Source organism: Triticum aestivum, chromosome 3A (genome assembly GCF_018294505.1).
Source record: "Triticum aestivum cultivar Chinese Spring chromosome 3A, IWGSC CS RefSeq v2.1, whole genome shotgun sequence".
Lineage (NCBI taxonomy): Eukaryota > Viridiplantae > Streptophyta > Magnoliopsida > Poales > Poaceae > Triticum > Triticum aestivum.
The window spans coordinates 715,967,034-715,977,843 of record NC_057800.1 but is presented as its reverse complement, the minus strand read 5'-3'; the positions used below and the strand labels follow the sequence as shown (position 1 = coordinate 715,977,843).

The window sequence follows — 10,810 nt, the reverse complement described above, 5'->3', positions numbered from 1 at the left end:
ATGGTGATACAAGTGGTATATGGATAGTAGATAAAGGTATTTGTAATCTGAAATAATAAAAACAGCAAGGTAACGAATGATAAAAGTGAGCGTAAACGGTATTGCAATGATAGGAAACAAGGCCTAGGGTTCATACTTTCACTAGTGCAAGTTCTCTCAACAATAATAACATAGATAGATCATATAACAAGCCCTCAACATGCAACAAAGAGTCACTCCGAAGCCACTAATAGCGGAGAACAAACGTAGAGATTATGGTAGGGTACGAAACCACCTCAAAGTTATTCTTTCAAATCAATCTGTTGGGCCATTCCTATAAGTGTCACAAACAACCCTGGAGTTTTTACTAGAATAACACCTTAAGATACAAATCAACCAAAACCCTAATGTCACCTAGATACTCCATTGTCACCTCAAGTATCTGTGGGCATGATTATACGATATGCATCACACAATCTCAGATTTATCCAACCAACATAAAAGTACTTCAAATAGTGCCCTAAAGTTTCTACTGGAGAATCAAGAACGTGTGCCAACCCCTATGCATAGGTTCATGGGCGGAACCCGCAAGTTTGTCACCAAAACGTACATCAAGTGGCACGTGATATCCCATTGTCACCACAGATAAGCACGGCAAGACATACATCAAGTGTTCATAAAAGATTCAATCCGATAAGATAACTTCAAAGGGGAAACTCAATTCATCACAAGAGAGTAGAGGGGGAGAAGAAACATAAGATCCAACTACAATAGCAAAGCTTGGGATACATCAAGATTGTGCCATAGATGAAACACGAGAGAGAACACGAGAGAGAGAGATCAAACACATAGCTACTGGTACATACCCTCAGCCCCGAGGGTGAACTACTCCCTCCTCGTCATGGATAGCATCGGGATGATGAAGATGGCCACCGGAGATGGATCCCCCCTCCGACAGGGTACCAGAAAGGGGTTCCAATTGGTTTTTCGTGGTTCTGGAGGCTTGCGGCGGCGGAACTCCCGATCTATCTTCTGTTTTGGAAGTTTTAGGGTACGACGGTATATATGGGTGAAAGGAGTACGTCGGTGGAGCTACGGGGGCCCCACGAGGCAGGGGGCGCACCCAGGGGGAGAGGGCGCGCCCCCACCCTCGTGAGCACCTCCCGTATCTTCTGACGTGGGGTCGAGTCCATCAGGTGGGTTTCCTTCCAAAAATAACTTCTCCAGTTGATTTCGTTCCGTTTTGACTCCGTCTGACATTCCTTTTCCTCGAAACATTGAAATAGGCATAAAACAGCAAATCTGGGCTGGGCCTCCGGTTAATAGGTTAGTCCCAAAAATAATATAAAAATGGAAAATAAAGCCCAATATTTCCTAAAATAGTAGATAATATAGCATGGAGCAATCAAAAATTATAGATACGTTGGAGACGTATCAGTGTCCATCACGCCGACCTACTTCGACTCATCGGCTGACGTCGAGGCTTCGACATCTCGGCTGGACCGGGGGCTTCGCCATCTCTTTATAAACCTACTCCGGACACTTCGGCGTCACTAGTCGACCAGCTCCGTCACGTTAGCTGGGCCGAGGGCTTTGCCTCGGCGAGTCAACCTTTACCAGCATTATCATGCCGTCATTTTATCGCCCATCAGGCAATGGGTGTGCGGAGCGAGTCCCAGTTTTGGGAATCACCTTCCTTCGGATTGCTACAACAAATAAACTAGGTGCTATTAATCCCAGTATTTTTTGCTTGTTTGGGTTCATTTTTCCCAAGGAATTATTACTCTGGTTTGTCCATGATATGTACACAGGTCTATCAAATGGTGACCGTATTAACGACGGTCGCGTGGTGGTTCGATCAGTTTCCGTACACAGTCCCACGAACGCCGCATCTGGAGCTCGGACCGACCTGTGAATTCAGGCTTTGCCACGCCTTTACTACATCACACCGACGCCCTGCATCGACATTGACTTCGGCGCCAGGCCATATTTCTTCTATTCCTCACTTTGCATAAATTATTTATTATGCAACATTTTTTTCTAATTATCATTATTACTATTATCTCCGGTTTGCACTATTTTTTGTGCACAGGAAAATGATCGGGGACTTCGGCGTCACGCTGCCGGTCTGCATTGACCGTGCTATGTCACCACTTCGGCGTGTCGAGCTCTCCGCTCCGCCACCTCGGGACCAGCCTGGGGGATGGAACCTTGCCCCACATCAATCTCGGACCGCGTCATCAATACCGAACACATTAACCGGCTAAGTCGCTTTCATGCTCAAAGCTTTAATTTCTAAATTGTGTTCGGTTCGACCAAGCATTATACTTTTTTGGAAAAAAGTTGCTTGTAAAAAATTTTCTTGTCCAAACTTTGTTTGTGACGCATAAATTCAAATACCCAATTCATTTGGGGGCTTCCTTCATGAAGCTTTTCCACTTACATATGATTATACTTGTACGGCTTCGTTCCTTGTTCGTGTATTACGCCACAATATGCACCATATTGACTTAAGGGATTTGCAAGCTGGGTTGCCTCGCTCCTGTGTTTACCCCTACGTTCCCGATTATTCGGCTAGGGAGTAAAGGGAGCACCTCTGCGATTGTCACGATCGGGTCGCCCGAGCCGGACCTCAGACTGGGTGAAGCCGAAAGCTAGCGCTCTTATAATTTTTAATGATGGTCGGCACACAACAGAACTCATGAGTACAAAAAATCTATTGCACAAGTCTCATAATAACAATGAGCACCGAAGAAAGGTATCGGTGGGGGTACTATTATCAGGTTGGTCGGCCGCACCCAACCTGAGTCTCGAGGACTAAGCACACCGCTTTTTGTGTCCCGAAGTATTCTGCCGAGCTTGGACTTGATCCTCAGGCCGATTTTGCAAATCAACCTGAGTCTCAGCGGCTACTGGGATCAGCGGTCTTACGTCATCCTTCAGGTGCATCTCGGGTTTTAGACCGATACACACCTTGAGGGCTACTGGCTATATATCTCGGCAGAGAATAAATTGCACCAATAAAAAATATTCACAAAAATCGGCCCACATTCGGGGTGGTGCACCACCTCGGAAGCAGCCAAGCATAAAGCTCGGGCGCTAGTGGCTGGCTCCATAGAGGGCATTTCCGGCATTAAGCTCGGCTAAACTTCTTCAAACTTCTTTGAACCAAGGTGATTTACGACACCTCGGATATAGTCCGGCGTTGGAGCTCGGATATACAGTCCGGCGTTGGAGCTCGGATACATAGTCCGGCGTTGGAGCTCGGATACATTCCGGCGTTAGAGCTGGGAAGCGGTCCGGCGTTGGTGCTCGGTTGCAAAAGATATCTCGAATACAGTCCGGCGTTGGAGTTCGGACGCAAGAGGACACTGCCTCCCGGGAACAACTTCAAACCCGAGGTGTGGCATAAAAATAACAAGGCGTTGATAAAGGCCGGAAACTTAAAGGGGCTCCTCGGATACCTGACGTGTAAACTCGTCGAATGCATTTCGGCCATCCTGAAGATCGAAGATGGGAAGATTTGTTGAACCAGTTTCCAAGACCGACAACCGAAGATGAAGAATAGTTCCGAAGAATCGAGGAGCGTCTCTAACTTGAAGATCGGTTCAGGGGGCTACTGACGGCGTCCTGGACTAGGGGGTACTCACCACGTCATCTCCCGATCTGTTAGATTGGGCCAAGGACCCCCATGGCCGTATACTCATGGGCCAGTTCGGACAGCTGCCGCATACATGGAAGATTCTACAAGACTTGGTGATCAAGACAAGGACTCATCCTCACCGGCGTATTCGGCTAGGACTCTTGTTATCCTAGGCCTCTGGTGCATTATAAAAACAGAGGCCAGGCTAGTCGATAAATATATACATACAATCATACCATAGGCTAGCTTCTAGGGTTTAGCCTCTCCGATCTCGTGGTAGATCAACTCTTGTAATACCCATATCATCAAGAATAAATCGAGCAGGACGTAGGGTTTTACCTCCATCAAGAGGGCCCGAACCTGGGTAAAACTTTGTGTTCCCTGCCTCCTGTTACCATCGATCCTAGACGCATAGTTCGGTACCCCCTACTCGAGATCCGCCGGTTTTGACACCGATAGGCAGCCGCACCCCTTCCCTGGCGCAGCCCTCCCTCCTCCTACACCTCCTCCTCCTCCATAGTGCTTGGCGAAGTCCTGCAGGAGAACCACAAGCTCCATTGTCACCATGCCGTCGTGCTGCTAGAGTTCTCCCTCAATTTCTCCTCTCCCCTTGCTGGATCAAGAAGGAGGAGACGTCCCCGGGCTGTACGTGTGTTGAACGCGGAGGCGCCGTCCATTCGGCACTAGATCAGGTCTTCCGGGATTTGAATCGCCGCGAGTACGACTCCATCAATCGCGTTCTTGTAACGTTTTCGCTTAGCGATCTTCAAGGGTATGAAGATGCACTCCCTCTCTCTCGTTGCTAGCATCTCCTAGATTGATCTTGGTGACACGTAGGAAAATTTTGAATTATTGCTACGTTCCCCAATAGCATACGACCGCCTCGATGTAGTGCCGGTCGCGCTCGCTGGCGGCCGTGGGCGCGACAGAGAACACGGACGGCGCGGGGACCGACGCGGTGGCGATGCGGACTCCTCCTTCACGGAGCCGCGGAGGCGTCCCGACGAGGAGCCAGCCTCGTGGCCGTGCTTGCCTCTGCGGCCGTAATTCTATAGCCCCATGGCTGCGGGCGGCCGGCCGGCGAGCTCGAGGCTAGGTTTTGTTGTTTTTGGTGTTGTCGGGTTTCGAGGAGGCCGCGTAGTGAAGCCTTCCTCTCCTCCTGCCCGCAGGTCCGTCCCTGACAGGGCCAACTCGCCACCATCGCGTCGTGATGGACGACAACAGCTCGCCGACTTCCCCGTGGCGTCCAGTCGCCGGCGCCGCGTTGGTGGTGGTCTGGATCTGGCACCTTCGGCCTCGCATCGACGGAATCCGTCGCCGGCTTGAACTCAAAGGTCCAAGCTTTTTGGAAGTTCGCCGCGGGAAGGAGGAGGGAAGCGTGGCGAGGCCACCGAAGGTGGGGGAGGAGAGCGCAGCTACGCGATAGAAGATGGTGGTAGGGGGAGGGGGGAGAGCGCGGCGGCAAGACAGAGAAGAGCATCGAGCGGACCACGGCGACCAGCCGGAGAAAAGAGTGAGTGCGAGGACTGCGGGTTCGGTCGAAAATAGATGGAGGGAGTTTTCGCAAAAAAAACCGCCGCAGCAACTAAAACGCAACGGAGGGAGTATAATGCATAAAAGATTCACCTCACCCCAGCTTGCCGGTGACGTGCGGCATGCACCCACACTGGCAAACAGTACAACACACCCACCACAGTCTGCCGTGGAGTAATTTCCCTTCGTCCGCTAGCGATCGAGTGGGGTTCTATGCGGCCTAGATTTTCAAAGCGGGCAGAAGAGGCCAGCAGGGAAGCAGCAGCACGGCAGCAGCCAGCAGGAGAGGAGAGGACGACGCAAACTTTTGTTTTGTTGCGGCGTCGTCGTCGCGTTGCGCGAGGCCTTAAATTATTCCACCCTCCCTGCGCCTCGCGACAACGCTGGTGGGGTTCGCTCGCTCGGCTTATCGGCCGCGCCAAAAAGCCACCGCCCATCATCGTGGTTCGTAGTACTACTGCTGCTGCTAGAAAAAGTCTCTCCTTCTCCCGGAGTAGCACTTCAAATGCGGCGGTGCGAGACGCTGGAGCATGCACGCACCAATTCGAGCAAAAACCACGGCAACGGCAACGGACGGGATCACAAATTTAGCGCCGTGCCGTGCTTAAATCTAGTATCAAGCTCAACGAAAAAGAGTGGCCCATCAATTTCTTGGCGGCATATTTTCAGTCTGTAGAGCGTGGCCATGAATGTACAGTGGGTAGTGCAGTTGAGGGAACGAGAAGAACTCCATCCAAGCAAAAGAACGGTGGTGCAGAGGAGGATCCCGTGGATGGATTCAATCACCGCCGCATGTCAAAAGAGCAAGGCAATAGCTTTGGCTGCCTAGGATCCAACGGCCGATGCCATCGCCACGTGTTGCCTTGTGTCCAATGACAAGGCGAGGAACCAAAGCATAGATAGGTGCAACTCCTCCACTGTGCGGTGCACTAATTGGAGAACAGGGCCATGCTCGTGTCCAGCTCAAAGACGGCTCGTGAGCCGATACCATCGCACACCGGTCAAAATATATCAGTTTGTCACATCTAGATGTTTTTTAAGGATGTCACATCTAACCTCCCAAAAATAACTACGCAGCAACAAAAAACAAAAGAAAAAAAGCTAGGACAAAAAAAATAGACCACAAACATAATGCTTATTAGGTTAGAATGTTACATCTACATGTGTCCTAGACATACCCAAAATATATGCCATCACAGCAGCATCAGTTCCGGATGAGCCATCGACGAGGACAGTTCAGCATGTTTTACATATGTACATGCTATTTTCTATGAAAAATCACGCGTGAATCCGAAACATAGCGCAAGCTCCCCGGCGGTGCAGGACCGTGAAAGTTCAGTCGTTCAGACAAGCCAAAAATTTCTCCCCTTAACCCGTCAATTAGATTTCAACAAAGTTAAGACGACGACGAAAGCGTTGAATTCGACCCGAGGCATCAGCTGGCGTCCCGCAATCGCCTTCTTTCTTTGGATGACAAGAAAGCATTCAATCGTTCGGCTCACAAGCCTTTTACCTAACTCATCAGGAACCGATCGCATCTGGGTTTGTCCCCTTTTCACCAAATGCAGCCTGCCCTCTTGGGCACGATTCGATTCGATCGAACGGAAAGATCAAAGATCCAATCCAATCGATGATCAATCGGCAGATCACTTCATCATTCCTACCAAAATCTATGCACTAATCCGAACCAAAACGGGAAGGCATACACAGTACTATCAACAGACACACACCCATGGCATGCGTACGCATGCAGCAAGTTCAGCCCAAAACAAGCAGCGCATGCATATGCATGCCCCAAGTTCGGTCTACAACAAAGTAGGAGTACTAAACAAAACAATCAGAAGAAGAAATGAAATTTTCGACGCGATGAAACGCCTAGCTAGCTAGCTAATGTCCAGGGTGGTACTACTAGTAGTGGTGAAATCGAACCCAGAGTCCAGGCAGACATGGCCGGCCGGCCGGCGGTCAGTCGAAGCGGCGGCCGCGCCAGGCGGAGACGGAGAAGAGGGCGCGGTCCTGCCAGCACAGGAAGAAGGTGCCCTTCTCCTCGCGGACCTTGAAGCCGTCGCAGCCCAGCCCCTGCGCCGCCCGGCGGGCCTGCAGCAGCGCGTAGTAGCTCAGCGGGACGCGCCCGAAGCCGGCGCCCTCCATGCGCGCCGCCCAGCGGTCCAGCCGCTCGTGCCGCTCGCGGCGGTCCGCGCCGTCGCAGGCCACGATGTTCTTGATCTCCTCGCCCAGGAGCCACCGCTCGACGCGCGCGCGCTCCACGGACCCGCGCGCCGCGCCCACCTCCAGGCAGTCGAACAGCGCCGCGTAGTAGTTGAGCGCCTCCACGAACCGCTCCGTCAGCCCCGCCGTGTTGTGGCTCGCCTCCTGCTCGCAAACCACCATCACCTTGGGCGACAGCCCCCACAGCGCGCCCAGGAACGCGTCCGCCCGCGAGGTGGACGGGGACAGCAGCCCCGACGAGTCCGGGCTGCTCCGACGCCGCTCCTTGTCGGCTGGGGCGGCGGAGGAGGTGTCGTCGTCGGTGGCGAGCAGGCGGTGGAGCTGCAGGCTGGAGCTGATGGCCAGCGCCTCGCCGGTCTTCACGCGGAGGGACTCCACGTCCAGCGCGTCCAGGCGGGACACCACCGGGTTGAACTGGAACGGCACGTCCAGCCGCTCCGCCTCCTTGGTGAGCGCCATGGCCGTCTGCGAGAGCAGGTCCTTGTGCTCGTGCACGGCGGTGAGGCGGAAGTGGGGCGGGCCCTCGGGGCGCGCGGCGAGGAGGTGGAGCAGCTCGAGCCACTGCGTGGAGTCGGCGCCGCCGAGGTCGATGACGTGGACGATCTTCTCCGACTCCATCGCCTCGAGGATCGCCTGGTTGGCAGCTGCCCCGGCGAGGCGGAGGAAGGGGCAGAGGTCGAGGAAGTGGCGACGCGCGACGGCGACCTCGGCCGGCGTGGGGCCCGCGCGGGGCAGGAGCAGCGCCCGGCAGAGGCCGGGCCACGCACGGAGCGCGCGCCGGGCCAGCGCCTCCGCGAAGGCGGCGGCGACGCGCTGCATGGCGTCGCCGTCGGGCGCGGCCAGGGTCGCGATGTGCTCGAGCGCGGCGTTGGCGGCGTCGAGCCGGCCGGCGGAGGCGGCGGCGGCGCAGTTGAGCAGGAGGTGGATGAGGCAGAGGCCGCGCTCGTCGGAGCGGAGCTCCCGGAGCATCCAGGGCGGCGTGGCGCCGGCGCCAGGGTGCGGGTGGAGCGGCATGTTGGAGAAGTTCTGGAGCGGGGAGGAGGTGACCGACGAGGAGGAGCCTTCGTCCTGGTGGACCATCAGCCTCGCCAGCGCTGCCGCCCGCTCCGCTCGGCGTTCCCGCTCGGCTCACGAAGCTACCAGCAAAGTCGCTTCCTTTCCGTGTCTATCTATCTCTCCGATGCCGGCCGTGGCGTGGTGGACGACGGAGGATTTATACGGCGGCGTCTCTGAGGTTTTGGCTCGCTGCGGAGCGGGTGGCTGCTGCGTGGTGCAAACTGCAAAGGGGAAATCCAATGAACAAACCAAGGCAGGAGGCTTAAATAGACGGGGGTGGAGGAGGCCAGGCAGAGAGGAGTGGGAGGACACGGCAGGGAGGAGAAGGAGACAAGCAGAGAGGAACAAAGGGCAGAGGTCCGAGAGGACTGCAACAAGGGGCAATGGCGCGAGGAGCAAGGATACAGTTCACCCCGTCCCCGTCAGGTCAGAGCGAGGAGCGGAGCGGACAAAGGGAAAATCGGGGCCATTTATTTCTGCATGCACTCGTCGGGCATGCATGCACGCACGCATGCATCAGTATTCAGTATTCAGTAGCAGAGAGAGAGAGGGGGGGGGGGGGGGGGGGGGGGGGGGGACAAGGCAGGCAGGGAAACACGGCGAGCATTCTCTGAAGGAGAAAATACCAAAGCAGGAGAAGGTGAGAGAAAGCGAAGCTGAGAGCGGTGATGTACGGTAAATTCCAAAAATTGTAGCAAGCAGAGTAATAAAAACTTCTGAGTTTCTTTTACATCTAACATGCTCTTGTTTTCTAGAATCATGCGAAATTTTGCGCTCAAATGACATTTCAGGAGATTCTGCATAAAAATGGTTTGGCTCTAAACCATGATGTGTCACCACTTCCTCGGATGTCCTAACACCATAAAAAATTGCACGTAGCTTTACACATTCAAGCATCCGAGATGCCAAAAAAACATTTTTAAAAATTATTCAGAACAAATTATTTTTTACTAATTTACTGTTCATGCACTCTGTAAATGAACCCTGTCTCAAATTAGCCGCTCCCGAAAGCAGTAAGACTATCTCTAATAGCTGCCCTATTTTAGAGCACCAAAAGGCTATTGAAATATAATTTAGGGCACAAAAAATTTGGGGTTTATGGCATGAAAAAGTTTCGTCTCCAACAGCTGCCCTAAAAATAGGACACGATTACTCCAACAGCCGCCCAAAAAAACAGTAACTACAACGAATACGTATCAAATTGATATGAATTCAACAACAACAAGAAGAAGTTATGTCAACAAATTCAACAATCCACAACAACAAATTATCACGAAGTTCATCAAATTCAACACAAAATGTTCGTCAAACAATCAAACAAAGTTCACATGAATAGAAACGACCAGATGTTTTGTTGCCCGTTTTATGCCCATCACTCCTCCATGAGATCTTTTGAAGATCCACATGCATAAAAGCATCTCAAATGTCACGGTACGCCTCAAAAAAGTGTCAGGCTCGTTCTTGCTTTCTACACAGCCGTACCGGTTGCCCATGAGCTCGTAGAAAGTGTAGTCCAAGTCTTCTCCGTGGTCATTTCTCAGTGACCATGTTGTACATGGTCACACATAGAGGTTTCATGATGTATCAAAGGATCTCTTGATCCCAAAACCTAGCCGGTCCTCGCAAAATAACAAACTAGGCTTGCACATATCCAAACTCATTTCAACACCTTTCCTAGCAGCCGCTTGAGCATTATGGAAGTAGAGTTATCTCTTACCTTGGGGGTTCGAATTTGACTTACGAAGGTAGCCCACTTCGGATGTATCCCATGCGCAAGGTAGTACCCCATGTTGTAAGTCCGCCCATTTTCTTGGAACTCCCCCCATGATAATTCTCCATTGTCTTTGCAAATAAGGCTGACCGCTAGAGCACATTGATGTCAATGCAAGACCCTGACATCCCAAAATATGCATGTAAAATCGATGTCTCCAGATCGGTCACGGCCACAAAAATGATGGTAGCATCCTTCTTATGTCCTTTCAACTGTCCATGCCATCCTGCTGGGTAGTTCTTCCAACTCCAATACATACAATCAATGGAGTCAAGCATACCTGCGAACCCACGAGCTTTGTTCATCTCCAAAAGCTTCTGGGTGTTATGAGCATTGGGTGCTGAAATACTCTAGCCCAAACACTTCAACCACCGCATTTGCAAATCGTTTGACACGGAAGATTCAAGTTCTCTCTCAAATTGCCAAATTATCATCAATGAAATCTGCCAGGACACCATAGGCCAATATGCGCAATGCGGCAGTCACTTTGTGCCTAGTGTTATGTCCGAGGCTAGCGGCACAATTAATTCCTCCTCAACTGAAACGAAGGATCATGTATGTTCACACATGAGGAAATGCGAAGGAACAACTCCGCAGAC

At 52.3% G+C, this 10,810-nt stretch overlaps 1 protein-coding gene across 1 annotated transcript; it reads right to left on the bottom strand.

Moving 5' to 3' along the window:
* Positions 1-6,812: 6,812 nt before the first annotated feature.
* Positions 6,813-8,964, bottom strand: LOC123063451 (scarecrow-like protein 3). The gene has a single exon (XM_044487239.1). The coding sequence runs from the start codon at positions 8,462-8,464 to the stop codon at positions 7,121-7,123; it is 1,344 nt and encodes a 447-aa protein (XP_044343174.1). The 5' UTR covers positions 8,465-8,964; the 3' UTR covers positions 6,813-7,120.
* Positions 8,965-10,810: the final 1,846 nt, after the last annotated feature.